Source organism: Mycteria americana, chromosome 9, assembly GCF_035582795.1.
Source record: "Mycteria americana isolate JAX WOST 10 ecotype Jacksonville Zoo and Gardens chromosome 9, USCA_MyAme_1.0, whole genome shotgun sequence".
NCBI lineage: Eukaryota > Metazoa > Chordata > Aves > Ciconiiformes > Ciconiidae > Mycteria > Mycteria americana.
In genome coordinates this window covers 39,583,359-39,606,131 of record NC_134373.1, presented here as the reverse complement: position 1 = coordinate 39,606,131, position 22,773 = coordinate 39,583,359, and the positions used below count along the sequence as shown (strand labels likewise).

General features: G+C 38.6%; 1 protein-coding gene across 1 annotated transcript in view; it reads right to left on the bottom strand.

Annotated features, from left to right (window-relative positions):
* Positions 1 to 22,773, bottom strand: part of ARHGAP15 (Rho GTPase activating protein 15) — a 331,963-nt gene that overhangs the window by 150,287 nt on the left and 158,903 nt on the right. Inside the window, exons 7-8 of the mRNA XM_075511723.1 lie at positions 12,841 to 12,939; positions 10,797 to 10,923 (exon numbers count right to left, since the gene is read on the bottom strand). Coding sequence (XP_075367838.1) covers positions 10,797 to 10,923; positions 12,841 to 12,939 — 226 coding nt within the window. The remainder of the gene's footprint in view (positions 1 to 10,796; positions 10,924 to 12,840; positions 12,940 to 22,773) is intronic.

Below are 22,773 nucleotides of genomic sequence, written 5' to 3'. Positions count from 1 at the left end.
TTAATATCAGTACTACCCTTGTTCCATCATACTCAATGATCTTCAGATAACATTGTATAACAAGTCAGGTATTACAGCATTTTCATTATTTCTCCATTAATTTCTAGTCCTATCTTTTGATTTTCACTCAAACACATCAACTGAAATACCTTCAAAGGAACGTAGGAGCATTACAGCACCCTAAAATAATTGTCTTTAGTTTTACATAGATGAGAAAGATACTATATGTATGTTTTCACACAAAAATATATACAAAGCTTATTTTTTGCAGGAACAGAACTTCTCAACTTCTTGGAAACCGTTGCAATGAGACAAAGATTTTGATTTAAATGAATGTATCTACAGCTCTGATAGAAGACAGTCAACGAGTGATCTTGAGTTCATCACCTGTACTACTTAATTTTTAGTCAACTTTCTGGTTCTTCCAGCTATCTCTTCCCAAGAGAAAACCTGGGTGCTGTTCAGGAGCCAGTTTACTCTGGAGACTCCTCCCAAAAAGTATTATGACCAAGACAGCACCAAGTTTCTTTGCCTCTGCTTTACTCTGCCCTATAACTCTTATCCCAGAAGGCACTTTACCTTCAAGCATAACATTCCATGTCTACATATCAGACACGTTCACCACAATGTTTTAAAAGCACCAGGCTAGTGGGATGCATATAACCATCAGTTTATATCAGAGACACAAACACATTAACAACACCAGGCATCACAAGGTGACCAAAGAAGATCTGAGGAAAAGCTTTATCTGATTAGGACACAGCCAGTCTGTCCTAGAAAGAGTGAGCATGGAGTGATGTGAACGCAAGCCACGTGTTCCTGCACCTTGAATGAAGTCTTTTATTATAGATACGCACCGAGCTAAAGGTTAACTTGCTCTGATTTATATTTTTGTACCTCAAAGCCTGCTAAATAGCAAATGATCAAATCTGCATCTGGCTGCTCTCCTTTTCTGACCTGCCTACCTCTGGCCACCTTCCCTTAGGCTCTGGGTCCTTGGACTGGAGTGTAACCTTCTTCAGCCAAAGTGATTATCAAATATACCATCACTATGTGATTGCAACATATATGAACTATAAAGCTTTACAAGCAGAGACATACTCTTTCTAGCAGGGCTTCACACCTGCATGCTTTTTAAACTATTTCTGTGTTCTGGACAAGATGTCTTCATGAATTTAATGATAATAAGCCCTTTTCTCTCCAAGGGTTTTTTTAAAAGTGCGCTAGCACTGGAGTACTTTAAATTGTTTTAATTTCATTTATTTTAAATGTGTTGTTTGGAAAGCGTTGCTCAGTTTTATAAGATAGTTACCTTTCCATATAAATTCAACACCTTAAAAATTAATTACAAAAGCTGTTATCACATATAGGAACACATTTATATGCTATAAAAAGGCTTAAGGAAGGCTTCCTGTTTGGTTTTCATGGAGAATGCATTGGTTGCAAAAGATTAAAGGACAGCAGGATCTACATGTTCTGGTTGTTTATTCTTTATCTCTAAAAAAGTGGCCATGAAACAGATAAATGCTGTCCCTAGGCTGTATCAGGTGAGCCGTTTCCATGTGGAAGAGTGAATTCCACTTTACACGGCTGGGGGAAGACCTTGCCTTGAATAGCCATGTGCAAGAAATACAGACTAAACCCAGAGCAGATTCAGAAAAGGGCTATTTGAGATGATCAAGAAAACAAGCAGCAGCCTATCATAGGAAAGACGACGATGAATCTTGGTTGGCTTAGTCTACCAAACCAAGCAGGAGAAGGGATATGACTGCTGCCTGTAACTCTATTTGGGGTGGTACACCTGAGACAGAAAGGAGCTGCTGAAAATAAAGAGCTAGCTAAATGCTGACACAAGAACACATTCGTACCACAAGTCCATTTAGGCTGAAAATTAGAATGCTTTCAGCTTGAAAACTGAAGTTTTGGAACATTCTTCCAGCATGAGCTGAGGGGCAAAAGCATTACTACTGAATTTCATTAATTATGAAAGGAATCAAATGAGGTAGTTGTTTTCAAGAACTGGGGAATTGATTCAATGCTACAAAAAGTCTGTCTGAGGCAGATAATGCTATGTTACACTTTTCAATAACAGTAGCACAAGTGAATTCCTCTTGGGTGAATCCTGGGCACAGTCAAGACAATGGCCAATGGAATTAATTAAATGGAGCCAAATATCCTTGGTGGTGAGGGGAGCTGCTCATATGTCATAGCGTTCTCTTCAGCATCAATATTTAAAGCCAGCTAGTTGGAACTTTTTACTTGATTGAGAAACAATACAGCATTTAACCCTTCAGCAGTATTCCACCCTTTGGCTGTCAGAGGCACGATCTGTTTATCTGGCAGGCCAGCAGGCAGCTGGTGGAACACGTAGGGCATCCTACAAAACACATTCTCTTTTAAAGCATTAATATGCCCTGTCCAGGAGACGGTACCGTGCTTTCATCCATTAAGTTGGTCTTTAAATATCTGGGATTGGAGGTCATAATTTAAATTAAATACATCCTTCAACTTGGAAGGTACAAACATTTAAATGATTTCACCGTGGGGAAAAAGGTGAGGCTGGGCAGTAGGTATTCCTATCTAGAGCCTGATTTACCGTCTCTCTAATTGAGCTTAATTTAGACTTTTATAACCTAAAAACCTCCTTATTTCTGTCACATTCCTCCCAGAGTACCGGGAGGATTGCATCTGGATTAGTTATAAATAGTAGTGAAACCTCAGAATACAGTGTAGTGTGAGAATCATTTTTTCCTGGCTACAAACTTGCAATTGGGGTAGTCGTTTCAATAATTACCACGAGAGGCTTCAGAATTAGGCTCACAGGAGTGACGGAAAGCTGGGCTGGCTCTTCCTTCCCAAAGAACAAAGCCCAGCGAGTCCTTCTCACTTGCTCTAATTCTGACCTCTCTCCAAAGGCAGTAGTCTAAAATATTTCCCATTGCAGTGAAAATGCCTGCATCTATTTAGGTGTTATCAGTTGTCAGCCTATATTCTTTCCCCGTGGAGGCAAAATATGGAGACGTACAAAAATGGAGATACACTGACGACGCAGGTGACAGAGGGTCAAGCAGATGTAACCGTCTGCATTGTCTATCGCTTTAAACTATAAAAATCATGACATTTTGCACAATATACATGAAACTTAATTTTACTTCCTAACATAACCAAAGATCTACTTAGTAAGGAATTAAGAGACTGCACCAAACCCGTGCAAGACATGTTGGATAGTTGGGCTTAAAAGTGACAGAGTCCAAGTAAATATCTTTCCCTCATATTGCAGGAGTCGACCTCACTTTTAGTGCACGGAAGGGGCACAACCGCTTGACTCCAATAATACCTAAATTGCTCATGATTTCTTTGTGATTGCTTTTTCTGAAACAAGTGTGTGTTTGAAACAACTGCTGCACATTTTTCCAAAATGTAGTTTTCTTAAACACTCTGTCAGTATGTGTAGTTCAGTAGGAAAAAACTTAAAGTAATCGTGACTATCCAGTCTCTACTTGCCTCCGTATCAAATTTATCTTGAGTGCGCTTGTAGGAGTTTATTTTGTTAAGAAAAATATATGGTGTTTCTCTCTTCTTTGGAACAAAGAAGAAATATGGATTTGTAACCCTTTTTTTTTTTCTTTAAACTTAAGTCCTTCAATAGTGTTTTGAACAAACCTAAAGAGATTTTAAGACAGACATTTTGTATTATAACATTCCCATGGGTCGTATGTATGATCGCCTTTACTAAAGCTCCTTTCAGTCCCAGTTGAATAAATATGCATTTTATTTCACTAATCTTGAAACAACAGGAATAAAGTTTACCCAGGTCTTTTATACCTCAGAGAACAAAACAAATACTACAAATCTTTAGAGAGAAAGGATATACAAAAGGGCTTGAGGTGAATGTTTCAAAGCAAATACTCTTTAAACGATGTGCAAATTATTTCAGCACTTGAACATGATTTATGAAAGGGGATTAGTCCACTGAAACAAGAACCCAGTTTAAACTGTTGGGTTTCAAAGTCAGAGATGAGAAGCGTTTGCTGGAAAAGGCAGAAGAAACCGGATAGTAATCTATAGCGAGGATTTCTGATTGATTTTCTTTAACTAATTCAATCTTACATTAGCTATCACTGTCATTCATACTTAACTGTGGTGGGCAGTATAAAATACCTTCTTTTATGATATAATTCTCCATAAAAATGAAGTATGCAATAGTGATAATTAAGTAATAATGAGGTAATTAATAACTCAGTGACTAGCTCTCTATTTACTAGTATGCCCCATAAATGAGCACAAGGAATATGAAACAATTAAAGATTATCCAAGCTCAAACAGATAACTTTTCCAGAGAGTTGTGTGTCAGCGAGCAGACCAATGAGTCACAGGTCACATCTATAATAATACATTATATTATATTGTAATATTCCCACATACTCTTCACGTAATGGGTAAGAGCTACTCTTAAGTACTATAAAAATGATCACTTTTATGTAATTGTAAAGATTAATAAGTGAGCTAACTTCTCATGGTTCTATAATGACCCTGCTGTTCTAGTAGGTAAAGGAAAATTTAATGATCCTGCTCAGATATGATTAATATCTAACTTTTTCCTGACTAAAAATCTGGACTTGGTTCAATAAAAATGAATTAAGTGAACATGCACTGATTTCCCTGCCAAACGTTTATATGGAAGTTGGTTATGCCCAATTTAAAAATATGCTTTTTCAACCCAAATAGTAAACTCTAGAAGGGTTTTGGAAAGTGAAGTAGAAATAAAACAAAGAATTAAGGAAACATTATATTATAATTGATGGAAACAGGATATTCAAATTCAGGAAAAATCCAATTTTTTAATGAGAACTAGTCACAGCCAGTTGTGATTTTGGGTGCAACATAATCTCCTATTATCAGTGGAAGTGACACCATTTCTTTCTGAATCTGGCATGTTTTGTTTCCAAAATGCCAATACTATTACTTCTTTGTTGCTGAATCAGTATTTTTCTAAGCTTTGAGAAAAGAGCATACCTATAGTAAATGTTGCAGAGAAACACGAGAGCAAAAATATGTCAAAAAAAAAATAAGTTTAGTCCCCATAGTCCAAATGAATGCTCCTGCCCTCCATAAACAGCATGTTGCATTTTCTTTTCGTGGGCTTTTTTCAGTATCTGAAGCTGACTGCATTCCTGTTGATGCAATAAAAATAAATGCCACAAACGTACAAGCTGCAGACTGACAAAATTAACATTGCAGTGGGAAGCTGCATATTTGCATATACTTTTCATTTTGCTTTCTGTTTTAATTGTTGTCATTGGTAACGCTGCACTAATATACATTACTGCTTTATATTTCTGGGGTTTATTAAAAGTAATAAAACTGACCTATACGTAATGCTAACATTGTAATGTAATAATACTCCCTAAATAGCATCCATTTGGCTTTGAACTTCACATCTAACTAAAATAAATGGGCTGGGAAGGGGAAAGAATTCAGACCTCATCAGAGCGAACAAAGAAATGGAGTGATTTCCCACTTCTGCAGCTATAATTAGCCCCCTTATCAGAGAAGTAACCCTACGTGGGTGAAGGACTCCGTTAGCTACCGCAGAATCCGGCCCTCGACAAGTTTGGCTGAGCCAGTAAAACCTCTCGCTACATCCCAAGATATGGTCTCCCAACCTACCGGCCTCTTCACGTGTCAGAAAGGAAGCGAGAAAAATCACCCAGGCTCCTCTCTCAGGACCGCCTGCAATGAGGTGGCCTTCTTCTAGGAACTCTAAATGATACTTTCAACAAAATAAGTTTCTGGCTTTTTTTCCTCCTGCTATTACACAGCCGAAGCTGTGCAAATACGTGTGTCTGTGCCCTGGTAACCATCCCTTCCCTCTGCAGAGAAACAATAGCCTCAGCAAGGCAGCGTTTGTCTCTGAAATATCCAGTCGTGTGCGGGGACAAACCGTAAACCCTCGAGCAAGCCCTCAGAAGAACCTTCAGCCAGGGAAGGAGCAAGCACCATGCAGAGCCAGAAAGGGTTAAAGCTCCACTGACTTCTCCAGTTCTTTTATCACATCCACTGAGAAACCAAAACGGGGGTTTGCTGCTGGTTTTTTCCCCCCAAACACATTGTACAGTCTTAATTATCTAACAAACTGTATTCAGAGATCATTCTGGATGTTTTAGTAATTGCTCAGGAATATTTACATGCCATGCTTTGAGTTTCAAAATTCAACCTTCTAAAGAGAAAAGAATGAAACAACAAAAGCAACTTTGGGCAATTTGAAAGCACACACACACTGTCCTTGGTTAAATACTAGGGACGGGGTGGCCTGACTTAAATTGTGTCTTTTAAGAAACCAAAGCAGATTTCAGAGCCCCGATGACTTTGTAGCACATACCTCTGAAGGCAAATCAAACTTATGATCCAGAGGTTATTATTTTTTTCTTGATTAAAAAGGTGCGAGGAGGCACATTGCCGGACACTGCTCTGCTTCCCTGTTCCCCAGGGAAGACCCTGGCAGCACGGACAAACGCATCGCCCCTTGGGACTAAAAAGACCCATCGCTCCCTGTTGAAAGCGCAAGAGGAATTTAGGTAAGTAAAATATCATTATTTGAGTTGGCTGGTGGCCAGGGTGCCGGGGCTAAGACCCCGATCCTAACGAAGAGCGGAAAGGAATCCCAAGCCTGCTGTTTAATATGCATGACATGTCAGCTTTGCTGTCAACTTTTCCTTCTACCCCCTGCTTTTGTCCGCTTTTTCCACCTGTTGCAACTTGTCCTTATTCAGGCTGAGAGCTGGAATCGTCTTACTTCGATGTCGCATTGTGTCCGGCACAATAACGCCCGGATCCCCGAGTACTCTTATTGAGACACTAAAGTGATCATGAATAGCAATAATACTGCACAGCCCATCAAGGCTTTCCTTGTCACATATATATATTTATATATATGCATATATATATTTTTTTTAAATCTTGATGCCCTAGTTGTGGCTCCCCAAGCTAGAATTCAAATATGGAGGAGATTTTCCAGGATCTGTCGTTGCAGGGCTGCGTGACTAACCACCAGGTTTTAAGTAAAGTGTTCTTGAAGATAAGAAAAATATGCAAGTAGAAACAATAAAAATAATGCAATTCAATCTTATCAATTCAGGCAGCTCCAGCTTTTATGTGGCAAACAAGGAGATCAAATTGCATTTATCTAATATCACAGATTTTTTAAATGTGTAAAATATTTAATTATTTTGCTTTGGCAACCTAAAGCTGAGGAACAGATTACTGTTCCCACTACATAAGGAAATAACTGACAAAAATTAGTATTTATTCTTGTTGCTTTTGTAATAAAAATAGAATTCCATCACTTTCAAGGAAACCTAAAATATTAATAAGAATGTGATGAACTGAGTAAATGTGACGCCATAAGGAAATGATGGAGAACAGGTTGGAAATATAGTGCTTTGGGAATGGATTGCATTATCAAGCTTGTGATTGTGCATTTTGACAAGAGCAGCCCTCAGATTGATACGGTAGCCAAAGGGCACTCTTCCTACTGCGAAGCCGTTTGTTTCCATCCCGAAAAGGGGGAGTAGAAGGGGAATTGATCCCCTCCGACAATCAATAGCGACTCCAGCCCAGGCTCTTCCACAAGAGGTCACTCCCGAGTGACAAAATTCCCAGATGGTGGCCAAAACGCAAAACCACAAAGCGACCATGGACAGAAAAAGAAACACTGAGCTTAGCAGAGAGCGTGGAGTTGGTTTCATTGCCCCCAACATGACTGTCCTGACTGCTCCTGCAGTCCACGCACACAGTGAGGTCTCTTGGTTTTTGGAGAGCGGAACCGTTTCTGGGAACCTTTGCAACGCACAGATCCTTTCCCTACCTCCCATGCACCGTGACAGCATCTCTACTTTCAGTCTAAGCCAGGTGCCTGGTTTCATGCGGTATAAAATTAACGCGGCAGACCACCTACCAGCAGACCCAATTATAATTGGTACTAATTAGGAGGCTTTTTGGCAACCTTAGGAGAAAAAACCAAAAACCTACAGTCTGAATGATAACGAAATTACTTGGAAATTATGAAGTCTGCCACTAATTTTAAAAATTATCGGTTTAGAACAACATTTATTTGCATAAAAAGGAGCGGTGCTGCAAGGCAGGTTCCTTGCACCAAATGTATACATCTTCTAATGGGGGAGGTTCCTAGGGTAAAACCCATGTTCTTTCTGACCTAGCATTAGCTGCATAAATTAAATCAGTGAAATAGTTGGCATCATAAAATAAAGAGTGATCTCTTTCCATGTACCAGAGAGCAGGATCACGGTTTTATGTATTTTGGTAATGTTCCCCAAGGCCATCCTTGGTTTCTTCTTAGCTCAAGAAAACTTCAATTAGAACATGAGTTGAATCCAAACTTGCTGAGAAGCCACTGAAAAGCTGCGTGACCAAGAAGACGGACACTCTGTGAACTTTGGAAATTGAGCCTGGCAGTTTGAGCCCAATTTTCAATGAAATCAGTGTCTACAGCTCAAAAAGCATAACAGAGAATTACCATTTGTCCTTGTAGTGTGAGCAGAAGCAATTAGGATTAAACATAAAAACCAAATTCCTGCTACTAAGTCTCTAGGGGCAGTCTCCCCAGTTTTAAATTAAAGAGCAAATTACTGGGATACTTTGGTTAGAATATACCTGTCCTTTACATACTTGTGCTGCTAAAAAAGCCCAATGACACAGCAGTACCAAGTCTAAAACTGGACATTTTTTGCAGGCCTTAAAATGTAGAGAAGGTAAATACAAACGAGTCTGAACTGTCTGAATATTTCATTGAAGATTATCTGGGCGGGGGGGGGATGGCCTGCTAACACATCAGTTGCTTGTCTTCCATGTTAAACTGGAGGAGTTTTAAGCCATCTTTTAAAAAAATCTCCTTTGTTTGGATTTGGCATTGGCAGTAGTCAATAATATGAGAGCACTATAAAATTATAAACCCATTAAACTTTGTAAGAACTTTACGAACACACTTGCAGATATTGCACATATCTTCTCTGTGCTCTGCAGTCAAACTGGACAATGAAACGACCACCTGTTAACTGCTAACAATGTGTCATTACCAGTTCTCATGCCTTTTTAAAGCAATTTTGGCTCTAGCTGCCGATAATTCTGGCTACGATACTTGTGTGAACATTAAGGGCACAGAAAGCCAAAGGCAGAAAACTGACAATACAGTTTGTGCTTAGACTACTAATAAGTAAGTGAATAATATGATTTTTCTAATTCCACATAATTGCTTGATCTCAAGGGGCCAAAAAAAAGTTCTGAATACATATTTTAGAAGCAATCCAATCTACAGTATTTAAATGCAAGCTTCGATTCGGTGAGATTTCACGGAAGATATTTTCACATTTTTTAATCGTTTAAATAGCCTGTAACAAAACGGGAGGTATTCAGGATTCTCTAAGATTTGAAAAGAAACGTAGACTAAGTCTCTGTCACTGCTCATATTCACTTTTTCTGTTTTGTCTGACAAATTAGCATTTAAAGATATGTGAGAAGTCTAAATAAATAAATAAAAAATCCCCGAGTGCTGAGACACTTTATGGGCATTTTGCTCTTAGCTACAATAAGAGCAGAATCAGGCCCTCAAAACTTACCATGCTCTCAGTCTTATTTTTCTTCCTCTGAGAAATGCAACGTAATACACAGTACAAAGATATTGGGACAATTTTTCACAAGCTACATTCAGGCTACTTTATATTTTATAACAGAAAGAAAAACCTTAAAAACCCCAAACCTCCAAGATAATAGGAAAACAACAACAATAAAAAGCTTTGGTCTGCAAAAAGAGACTATTTAATGAATCTCTGTATTTGTGTGTGTGTGTACGCATGCACGCATGTGTGCATATATTTATGATTGTGTGGATAATTATCATTAAAAATAGCTACGCTGGGTCTTTTTAATGCAACTCTTTTCTTAATGTCTAAGGCTTTGATCCTGCACTGAAATGCGTGCAGGCAAATTCCTACACAGCACTTGGGTACCTATAGGTATCTCGTACCAGCATGCAAGTCGAAAGCTGTCACGGCGCTTACTTTAGAAGCAGTATGCGAATCCCCTGCCAAACAAAGAAGAAGAACAAAAATGCAAGAGAGAGAGTGAAATTTAAAAAATGCTGAGTGAGTGATTCATGGTCAGCACCAGCTCCTGCGTCTACTGCCCACAACATGACGAGCATCTCGGCACAAACTGCAAAAGGAAAGTCTCAGTGAAATAAAGCACATCCCTGCTAGTTTTAGATCACTTTCTTTCCTAATCACACTGACAAAAATCAACCTCGACCGCTGGAATTTACCTTCTATAAAATTATAGATATATCACTGATTGTCAGCTACAGAGGATATGTCAGGTCTTTCAGCAATTCAGTGTATAAATATACAACAGACAAAATTACTCTGGCAATTTGAGGTATTTTACTAAAATGGAAACAAAGCAACTGCAACAGACCATTAGCATAGGACTTATGTTGCTTATTTTTAAAAATAAATGGCTTGAATAAATGTCTTTGCTGCTAAACAAATTTATTTTGCTTAGGAGAGAATGTCACCCTTTAAAAGTGTGGAGCTAGTAACTGTCTTTACTTAAATGCAAGTTATGTATATCAGCACAGAACACATTCAGCTTTAAAATTCTCAGTGATCTTCCTTACATTCTGTATGTAATAAAAATTATCTTACCCTGTAATGGCATAGCTATTTAAAAATGAAAGGAAAAAAAGAAGGAAAAAAAAAAAACAGAAAAGAAAAAAGCCTTACTTAAAGATTTTCTGTGTTCAGGCTTTGGTTCTTTGGATTCAGTGTCTAAGCTATTCAGTAATTCGATGCTGGAGGATCTTCTGAGTTTGAGCTCCAAATTTCTCGATGTACAACTCCGCTCTTTTGACTGGGAAAAGAATATATATATATATATATATATACACACATATGTGTATGCTTTTAATAAAATTATTATCTGTAAGAATGAAGCAAGAGATTACAGAATGCCAGTACAGAATCAGAAGCTAACAGACACACACAACAGCAAGTGATGCAGTGAGTATATAATTTAAGGAAAGTGTAATGCAAAATTTGTCATATGGCAGAGCTTTTATGGCCCTGACAGACCGATCTTAATTTCTGAGATAAATTCCCATTTAAGTGAGGAAAACAAAAGGCCTACTTCTTTAGGCTTTAGAGACCAAAATTATTTCCACATTGCAGGCTACTTCCAAGTGATTGCAAAGAGGAAGGTTGTTTAAATTGTCTTTCTGCTTTAGATAGTTACAGAAAATATTCTTGCAAACACAATTGTTTCAAACATCCTTACAAATTTGGGGTTGAATTCTGCCGGTCTAAGGTTAGGAAAGAGGCGGGGGACTTTTCTATTGCTCTAATTCACTGGCATACAAAGTGACAATTAGGGACCATTAACGGAGAAAATAAGAAAAAAATAAAAGAAAAAAGGAGATGATATTTTGGCTAATCACCCATCTCTTCCCATGGCATTTGGTCAGGTGAGATTTAGCCATCCCAACAGCCTGGAGAGCTGCAAGGCTTTACACACTCACTCAGAGTTATAAAACTGAAATAAATGACACATATGGAATGGTCACCGAGTGCTTCGTGATGGCATCCCGTCCGTCCCCCCCAGCAAAGGCAAACCTTCGCCGGGACAAGCCCTGCCTCCCAGTACCGGAACCATTTACAAGCTGTGCCCCACCAGCCTCTGCTGCTGTGCGTTGCTGCACGCTCAGAGCGGCTGAAGCCACAACATTACCTTAGTTGCACTAAAAAAAAAAAAAAAAAAAAAAAAAATCAAGTCTATTAGATGTTTAGCTGAATAGCACGCCAAAAAAAAAAAAAAAACAACCCAAAAAAGTGTTCTGAGTCTCCACGGAAAACTCCACCCCAAAATCTTCAGTAGGATATCAATATCCTCACACACCCAATGAAATGCATAATATGAAGACATACATCATCAGATCAAACTTTCCCTGGCTGATTATAGCCTCAGGGTAATATAATGTTTGTAGCTCTTTAAGGAAACAGTAGCCGTGTTCAGATTAACCCTTTCAAAGAGGCTGCCTCTGCCCGCTCTGCCAATTCCATTGCAGCAAAACCTCGGGAAAAAAATGCAAGAAATGGGGATATTTTTCTCTCACCAGATTCTGCAGTGAACAAGGAAAGTCAGTGCCCTCTAAAAAAATATGTTCTTGGATCAGGCAGGGATAAGAGGAAGACATTTGGAATTTGTATTGAGAGTGGCAAAAAAGAAAGAAAAAGCTACAGCTGAATCTGGTTTGGTAATTAAAAACTGTTTTAATAAAATGCAGCCCTGCTTACTTCTACTAGAAAACCCCCAGCCTTCCTGGGAGAATAACAGCAATCAGTTACAAAGGAATATTATTTGCTAGTGTTATTCTTGTGAATAAGTAATACAAAAATTCATAAAAGGCTCAAATGTATTAATAGTTCTATTGAAGATTATATACTGTAGGCTGCATAAACAGAAAATGCAAAAATTCATTAGTTATTAAGTGCTTGTGTGCTTTTACAACCCTCAGCAAACCAATGTCCTTGTTATTTCAGAGAAATAAATGTAGCGTTCCATTTCGAGGCAAGAATCAAATGACATTTTTGTTCAACAACCTTGTTTATCTGACATTTTTTAGTAGATTTGCATACATATTTTTATATCCTTTAGAGAAAGGAATGTCTAGCTAGCTGCTGACTGCCTAAAACCTGTAGAGATGCCTAAGCAAATGAAGTTGAAATTGCTACATCTTAATTAATAAAGGTAACAGCCAAAACAAATACATACCAATCTGTCAATCGCATTTTTGATAGCGTGGAACCAATCCAATATGAGAAAGTCGATATCCGACTGGAGGAGGAACTCGTTTCCTGACACTGTCGTGATCTGGGGAGGGCAGGGGCACAGACAGGTAAGTAAAGCACACACGGACAGATGATTTTCTTCTATTTTCTCTCCTACACACCCAAATGCTTTTCCTTTGTACCAAGGATTATCTCCTGGAGTGCTGAGTTACTGAGGAGTTTTGAACCTCTGTCTGAAAACTGTTTTGAATATGTCACAACAAACGAGATATTGTCTCAGCAATGCAACCACCGAACACAAATAGTGCAAAAATAACGGGAATGTGACAAAAGTTAAGAAAAGCCAGGAAACTTGGTGTTACAAGGCACAGTTCAAATGTAAATCAAAGCACCCCGAAAAGAAATGAATGCAATATGAGAAGTAATTCCTGTTATTTTTAATTTTCATTTCTAGTTTGGTATTATTATTTTTATATCTGGTACCTCCATTCTTGAATTTACACATTTATTATATACCTGTGATTCCAGAGTCCACTTCCAAGCATTTTGGTAAAATTAATAATGTCACTCTTTTTCACATAAAAAAAAAAATTACCATCAAAGATGGCTGTAGCAGAGTAATTAAGAGCCCATTTATCATGAAAAAAAAATCCCCAGTTTGTCTGAATAGAAGTCGATTTACATTTTTGACCCACTCACTGGGAATATTTATCAAAAGAATATGCAATCCCCTGACAATGCTGTTTCACTGCCTAACAATATTTGGTGGAAATATGCATGCATATTCTGTTGGTCTAAACTTCTGTAAACCACCATGATAATAATGATACATCACTTTTTTTTTTTTTACACATGTATCTTTCCACCAGAGCAGAGCACCAGGTATTTTATCCAGCAGGTCGAAACGACCATTTTACAGATGGCAAAACTGAGGCACAGAGCCGTGCAGTACTTTGCCCCAGGATTATTCAGCAGAACCCTGGTGCACACAGCCGTGGAACATGATCCGGGGCACAGCAGTTCTGCGTGTCTGCAGACAACTGAATGGAGGATTACATCTCCACCACGTTTTACAAGGGGCAGGAGCTCAACCTGCCCATGCTCCAAACCAGCTCAGCTCCTTTCAGCTCTGAAACCAAAGCTCTTTTCTTCTTTTTTTTTTTTTGTTGTTGCTAAGAGTTGCTTGTGCAAAACTCAGTAGCATCTGCACACGGGCATCGCACGCTCGGGTTTCAGTGTTTCGGGGCTGCAGGTTTGGTCTGCGCATTGGGCTGCTCATTGGGGCACGGTATCATTCACGACCAAAATCTTTTCAGGTCTTTCTCGGGGAACAGACGAGCACAGTGGACAACAGAGATTTCTCTCTGAACAAAGCGTGAGGAAAAGCAGAGCAAAGCCTTTAAGATGTGACGCAGCCTATCTATGTAAATCCATCAACCTGTAGTGCTACTGTTTCACTGCATCTGCCCCATGTCAAGAGTTTTTACTAAAACATAAAAGAAACAACAGATCCTCACCAGCCCGGGTACTCCCTGGGTCTTTCTTAAAACTGAACTACTACCAGGGAAAAAAAAAGACAAAAAAAAAAAAGGCAAAACAGCTTATTGTTTTATTAATTGTTCTATAACCCTCCCGTTATTGAGGAAATGCCTGTAAGGAAGGTTTCCAAAGTCATCAGCATTAAGGAAAATCCCGTCAGCGCAGCTCCAGCGGAGACATCCTGTGAGAGCGCTGCGGAGAATGTGGGAATGGTCCCCCGGCGCGGGCTCGGAGGCTGCCCGGCTGCAGATGTTCATCCCATCCCGTCCCATCCGCACCCGTCAGGAGCGGACCTCCAGCCACCCCATTGTTCCCCCTGCGTAGCGGAGAGTTATTTATTGGGGAAATTTTAATTCCCGTGTTAGTCCGCAGCCATAATGTTAATCACTACTCACACACTCACTGTTCCCTTTATCAAAAGTCAAAAAAAAGAAAAAAAAAAGGTCAAAATTCAACTTAAGGTGAGCAGTTGAAAGAGCTGACCTTCAGTTCTGTAGCCAGCTCACACAGTAAAGTTTGGGTTCGAAATGTATTATGTTATATCGCAATTTATTAATGTATACATGCAGATATGAATTAGACTAAACACAGGCAACAATTTAATCTAATGCCTCTCTCCCAGTATAAACAAATCATTATTAAAATTATAAAACGGAAGAATATTTTCAAAGTAAGAGCAACATATATAATTAGATTTACTGTATTTTGAAGGCTTAAAAAGGACACAACGTAGTTCAGTCTTCCGTTCAGTAAATTCAGGCTTTATTAAAATACAAGTATTCAGCACTGCATAAACATTTGCACTGTATGATATGCAAAAGAGATACTCCATTGCTAACAAGACCAAAGCAAAATACATGTTGAAAGTTTCTTTGTCTGAATGTGTTATTTTGATAATCATATATTATCAGTGTTTTATGAGCAAATCTGTAAAAACAGATCATAGAATGGTGGGAAGAGAATTCATTTAGAATATACTTTCTGTAAGATATAGTTCAAGTCCTTTTCTTTCTTTCCTCAGACTAATCTTCAGAGTAACTAGACAGTTTCAAGAAGACTGCTACTGCTCTCTACAGTTTAAATGCATCCACTCCTTAATTACAGTCAGTAATTGACTTTGTTCTGCTCCATTCCAGTCATTCACAGGAAAGCAGTTCCAAAGGCTTTGGCTGGTAAATCCCATTTAATGTGCAGGTTTCCTATCCCACTTTTATATATTACCTCCTTAGGATTTCTGATAAATGGCTCTTGGAAGGGATTGCTAAACCATATTTGCACTTTGAACAATCGAATTTTCAACACCCTTGGGAAAAGACATCAGTAAAGAATGCTAGCTTTGACTAAACCTTGTGATTGAACAATTTATGATCACAGCCCTAAATGATGTATAACTAACAACGAGCATAAATTGTTCAATATTAAGGCTTGCTAACACACCGTCCCTGTATCAAGCACAGCTGAAATAAACAGAGGGACCGGAGAAACGAATGAAAGACAAATCTGGAAAAAAAAAAAAAAAAAGAAAAGAAAATGAAGTGCTCTAGATAGAGCTGCCAGTCTCCATTGTGCCAGGTACTTCACTTATTTAAATATTTCCTGAAATGCTTCTCTCTTTGCCATCGTTTTTGCAAAGGCTACAGTCTGGAATTAGCATTACCTTACCAGGCAGAATTGCGATGCTGCTGTCAGCAATAAATACCCACAAGGAATGACAACTGACATTAACCCTCTTATTGGCAAAGGGTGTGCCCTTCAGGTTGCTTACAGAGGAGCCAGGACGCCTGGATTCTCGCTTTCTTGCTATAGTACCTTGGAAAAATCACTTCAAAGGCTGAATTCACTCACATGGTAGTTTTACAACGAACTGTAGTGCAGTCCTGCTGTTAAGCATTGATCCTCTGAAAATATTGTCTCACCGCAGGTAAATGTGTGTTAAATTCAATACGCTGCTGGGCTGCCAACGAAGTGTGGGAAGAGGGGGGGCAGGCGTGAAACACTTTTTATTATATTCTACTTGTGGCTTATTAAGGATTTCTCTTGTCAGCTTATAAAGCTGCAAATGGAGGGGTGAGCTTCTTTTGCATGTCACCATAATAATGTACCAAGGTTGTGTTCCACAAGATCCTATGTTATTAAACAAAAAGATACCTATATAGCTCCAGGAAATATGGGACACTGTATCCAACTTTGAGCCTTTTATAATATATAAATATATCTTGGATCCTACCCATTACCATTTTATAATACATAAACATACCTCGGATCCTACCCAGTATCAGCAGTTCTCAGAAGTCCTACAAATCATGTATTTTTCCTGTGCTAGGTTGTACTCTGGGACATGCTATTGTGCCATGCACGGCTGTGTTCCTCCAGGACTTCCAAAACTTTACAGATCACCTGGATCACCTTTTAGAACACGTCTCAGAGATTCTTCCTTTTCACGATATACCTTCACCAATGGAAAACAGGAGATAAAAGCCGGAAAAGTGCCATGGGATAAGCCCTGGGGCTTCTGTTGGTAGTCTTCCTACAAACTTTGGTCTGGGGACTACTCCATTGCTGGGGGAAAAAAAAAAGTCTCCTTCACGGTATCCCTCTAGTTCTTTAGCAATACACATTTCTACAGATACATTTGTTTCTTACATTTATTTTAGCTTCAGAACAGGGATGGAGGCAATTTTTGCAATCCAACTGATAGGCATTCTATGGAGATATGGAAAAGGGCGATAAATTCACACAGCTAAACAAAAATACAAAACCGTATTATTGATTCACACACTTCAAAGTGTACTTATGCATCTCTGGTGGCTATAGCTATTATTTGTGGTGATGAACTATTTTCAGACAATGCCAAGAACAAACTTTAATACAGGAAGTGAAGAATCCTATGGGGAAGGAGAAATGCAGCAAAAAACTTCCACAGTCTTTACCCTGTAGCAAAAGGGAATGGAGAGAGCAGCTCGGGAAGCGTATGGCTCACGTATAGCTCATGTATGGCCACCAAGAAACCACCACACAGTTCTTATTTCAGCCAAAGACTGAAACAAGCCATTGTTCAACTCCCTCTGAATGTGGGACATGGGTAAAAATGCTGGACTATTGGGGTAAAGCTTCGTATAACCTACTCCAATGGTTCAGCGTTGGATTATTGGACACTTCTTGACTGTGGAAACCCCACCAGATGCTAATCCAGTGAAGAAAACCTAAATTTTTGTGTCACCTGGGACTCCCACAGCTTGTGGTGAACACTCAGTGATTTAAACTTGGATTGACAGATACCTCTGCGTGCAGAAATTCAATAAAATGTGTTCCTCTTGTTGCACTGTGCATTGGGATTGCTGCCCTTGATATGTGAAGGAAAAAAGGAAATGGGAGTTGCTGGAGTATTTCTAGCTCAAAAGCTAACACTCTTCCCCCTTCCCACTGCTCCCTTCGTCTCACCTTGCTCTCTCACAAGGGTGGGTTTTTTCCTAATCATGTTAATCATCCTGATTACCCATAATGAAGAGGAATCTAGGCTTTTCCCTCTATATTCCTGATATATTTTTGCAGGTTGAGATCTAGCCTCCCAGCCCACGTAACACAGGACACACCACTCTCCATCTGCATGGCAGCCACCAGGGCTGGGAAAGGAAAGGTGGGAAGAGAGTCAAAAACAAAGGGGAAAAAAAAAAAAAGAAAGAAAGAAGTCTAGGAATTTTCTCTCTCTTTCCAAATATTATTAAAAAACCCCCAACATTAGAATATAATATAGCTTGAGAATAAATACATAAAACATAGATATTCATGTGTCCACACCCACAGTAGAAGTAGAATTAATTAAAGTTGGGAGACACTCTGCTCCTTAGTGGTTTAATTAACTGGATTTGAATTAAACAAGGACAGAGACATGTAAGTTTCTAAAAACATGTCGAAAGTCTAACTGCATTTCTGGAAGTTGATCTTAAATTCTTTCTCACAGATAATCCAGTCTCTTGGCCATGTTTATGCCGAATGACTGAACAGCAGAAAAGATAAATAAAATATCTCTCTGTGCTGTATTGTAGTAAGCCGAGAGTCTAATATTCAGGAAATGCAAATAAAAGAAAACAAAAGGATCAGTATTGAGCTGCATTATATCCATACTGCATCACATATCTATTACGTGATTCAGCCTATCAAATAGAGGTAGTCATGGTTATGCTGATAGTTAAATTACTTAAAGGACTCTAAGATGTTTATGACTACCAAAGAAATTTCATTATCAAGCAGATTGTCTGTCTCATATTACAGTCTGGCTTTACCAATCTAGCAGTCCTTTGGATGTCGAGCAAAGTTAACATTGAAGTGATGGGGAAATATCAGCTTGAAAGAAAAGGTCTTCAACCAATCTTTCAAAAAAAATGATATTTGTTAAAAAATTTTGTGAGAAAGTATCTGCCTTGTGTTCCCAATGTTGCTAGATGTTAAGTAAATATATGCTGATTGCAAAAAAGTTGCTTTGGCAACTCTCTTATTAAAATGCATTTGTAACCCCCATCTGTCATGAAAGTTTTGAAAAGTTTGTTTACTTTGGATAGCCGCCTTATCCAGGGTTACCCCAGCATACAATGATAGCAGTCTTCAGAAGTTGTGTGAGGAACAAGCCACTGGGGATCCATTTTTGTTTTAATTGGCACACACAAACACTTTTCTGGTCTGTCAAAAAGATCAAGCTAATATGCATGGCGGGTGTTATATTCTCAGCTTTTGGGAGTAGTAAAGCTCCCTTTATTTAAGTAATTTAAATGATAGACTGCAAAAACTTTGCAAGTCAGAAAAATGTTTTATACTTTCTTTGGGAATATTTGTTTTAAGCAACAGAAAATGTTCTACATATCTAAAGATGTTGAACCTTATGTTATAATTACCCTGTTTCTTCTGACTCTGTAAAAATTACTGTGAAAACCAAGCATTGCAAAGAGGCAACAAACAGATCCTGTGTTTTCACAACTTCTGCAATATTAGCAATTGTAAGACCAATTGCTGCCAGATGTTTATAAGATATGTCTTCGATTGTATTGCCTTGTGGTATGACTGATTTGCACATCCATTCTCTGGGAACCTTCGCGGGGTCGAAGTATCAAAGGAACCTGCTCGTGTACAGAAGTTGCTTTTTAATGAAATTAACCTAGTGTTTGGGGTATACACATCAATGGCTCTGAAGTGGATTCAATAGTCTGAACTGCGGGGGTCAAACTTCCAAGAAGGAACAAATTTTTAAATAAAACTGTACTGTAGAAGTGACGAACAAATAATTTTTTTCCTGGTAAATTCCTAGGACTGAGTCCTTCAACGTAATTTAGTAATAAAATAATGAACTCTGGGACTGTTAAGAAGAAGAAAAAAATCTTTGAGCCTAATGTTTCTCTTCTGCTGTGCAATGAACTCGTAGTATATACCAGTTTCTACTGAATTACATTAATACTAGCAAGGAGAGAATCAGGTCTTCTCTCTGCATTATAAGACAAATCTTTTCCTTTCCTTCCTGGCTGTGAAGAATCTCAGTTGCAGAAGAACTGATTTATATCGCTCGTAAGGAAGATACTGAACAAATAGGAGGTCATGATTAAAGCTGATTAGGCCCTGAGAGACCAAAACTCCTTGGATTTGTAGAGGAGCTCAGGCTGGAGAGTCCACAGAGCCTCTCTGGATGGGGGAAAGGTCCAGTGCTCTGCCAGGGGTACTGGGATGCTTTCACTGATTTCAGGGAACAGCTTGTCATTCTCCCTTTTTCACCCACCAGTCCAGGTCTTATTTTTTCCTGCCCTTGGAGATGTGTGAAAAGAAAGCACGTGCTGTTTGATCGAAGGGGAAGGTAAGGAAGAGCAAATACTTTCTGCTAAACATCCAAGGAACATACTGGGAGGAAGTATTTTCTGCTGATCTGCTACGCTGGTATTATGCCCTACGCAAGAAGCAGTTGGATTGCTTGGATTGGCCTCTGAAAAACATGGTTTTCCTTCAGAGGGCAAAGAACAAAAAAGGAAAATATGAGACAGGCAGAAGACGACCATCCTGGATGTCAGACACCTGCGTGCAGCCCCCCACGTACCCCTGCCCATACTACCCTCTGCTCCAGCCCTGTGGCCGCACTGCCCTCACCGCGGGAGCAGAATGGATGGGCTTCTGCCAGTCATTAAGCCAAAGTCAGGGGAGATGGAAGTCACTAGACTTGGGAAGCGAGAAAGAAGTAGCCCCAAAACTGGCTGAAAGCAGAGAAGCAAGAGAGAATAATTAGGACGCAGCTCAGTCGCGTCTGTGCATAGCGGGAAGTAGGGGAATAGACAATTGCACATTTTGTCCACAGATGAAGACTAAAGGCAATGTATGAATACCTACTGCAAGCTACTTTTCTCCTTGGGGTAATATTTTACGGTTATTGCCTTTGCAATCTGAAGCCATATATTACACAGCCACACACAGAGATATTGGCAATGGTTTCTTAGAGAAGTCCCGTCTTTCTTAGTTTTACCAGCTGGACAATACCTAGTGATGAATGGTCCTCCTGTCCAATTTTATATGCATGTTATAACACTTTATGATATATGTGAGTGAGACTCAACATGATAAGTCCTTGTAACAAACAAAAAAATCAAAGGCAGAATGAATGCTCTACTTTCAGTAAAGCAAAGATATATATTTAAAATATATATGTGCTACGTGGAAAGATTTCATTTCGTTGACTCTTATTTTAGCCAGAAATTTATTCACCAGTAGCAGAGCGTTTTACGGCTACATTATTTGCAGGCAGAAGCCGGTACTGGCTTTTAGTATTTCATTTACTGACACATGTCTCCTATTAATAAGTGCTGAGATTGCACAATAAGAAAAAAGAGATGTTGCTATAAGTATCTTTATACTTAGAGTAACGTATTTGGCCATGATTATAAGTGTTTATAAAACATTCAAGAATCGTTCCTTGTCTACTTACACTAATGAGAACACCTGTTAACTTTAGAGCTGCACAGACTTATTTGCATTGAATTCAGGTTTTTGCATACTGTACATCACTTTTCGAAACAATTAGATGTTTACAGAGAAATATAGCTAAAAGAAGAACAGCAGCTTGAATGCCCTCCAGCCCAAGTCAATGCTAATCCTGGTTTGAGTGAAAAGTAGAAATCTGCTGAATTATAATACTGACACAAATTCGGCTAGCAGTGAACAAAGGTGTACCTGCAAATCCTCTGATAGCAGATGTTACTTGTGGGGATTGATACCCGCTGTTGAATAAAGCATCTCTTAGAGATGAAACAGCACTACTGAATGGGATTTTTCATTGTTATATTTACCATTTTCTTTTCATTTGGATTTTGTGGGGTTTTTTGGTTTGTGGTTTTTTTTTTTTCTTTTGTGACTCAGAACCTCTCTGTGTACTGAGCATGTAGAACATGCGGTCATTTCCCAAAATAGCTGTATACATTATTTTATGAACTTGCCAAAAGCCAATACAACAACATAAGAATCCCCCTACTGCTAGAGATCCAAAACGCCATCGCTGCAGTAGAGGGTTTTGTGGCCTGGGGCAAGGAGGCAGGAGGTCCCTTTCTATAAAAACAGGTCTACTGAATGGTAAGTGTAATATCCTGCTGCTACATGACCATGACAGCTATTGTTTAATAACAATGTAAAACTTCAAAGTTGGTCCGTGATCGGAACGTATACTCTGCCAGCTGTGTCAAGTTCCTAAGTGTTGTAGGCAGGAAAAATATAATGGTTATCATCTTTCCTTGCGTGCAGGGAGCAAACAATGTGTAACATCATCTTTGGCTTGCCTCTTTCCATCTCTATTTGTAGGTAAATATTAGAAAAAGCTAAACAGGACTGAAAATGTTTTCAATAAGACTATTCTATCCATTTAAGAAAACAAACATTTCCAACTACAGCAACTGAAAATACTTCCATTTTAAAAAGTTTTTATTATTTTGATAAAAATGACTGTTGAGATTTAGGAGGAAGATGAATACACTTTGTCACCTAGCTGAACTGTCATTTCTAAGGAGTCACAACCTTGCTAGGAAACTTTCACAGGTGATACCATACATACAGTTCTTAACTGAGTACAGAAGAATATGGATATTTCAAATACAGTTCCTAAAAGGCTAATAGACTATGAACCTTTCTTACACGGTCACATTTTTTTTTTCATTTGGGAAGGAAGTTATTTTATATAATAAACTTATATAATTTATAATAAATAAAAAGTTATTTTATATAATAAACAGCATCACGGTATAGATAGTATGGAGACAGTGTTTCATTCAAAGAATAAGATATTCTAATTTGTGAAATTAGAAATTCTTTTAATCTGAAAAAAAATGGAAATTTGTACGTCTCCAAATTCTCGTGATAGTTT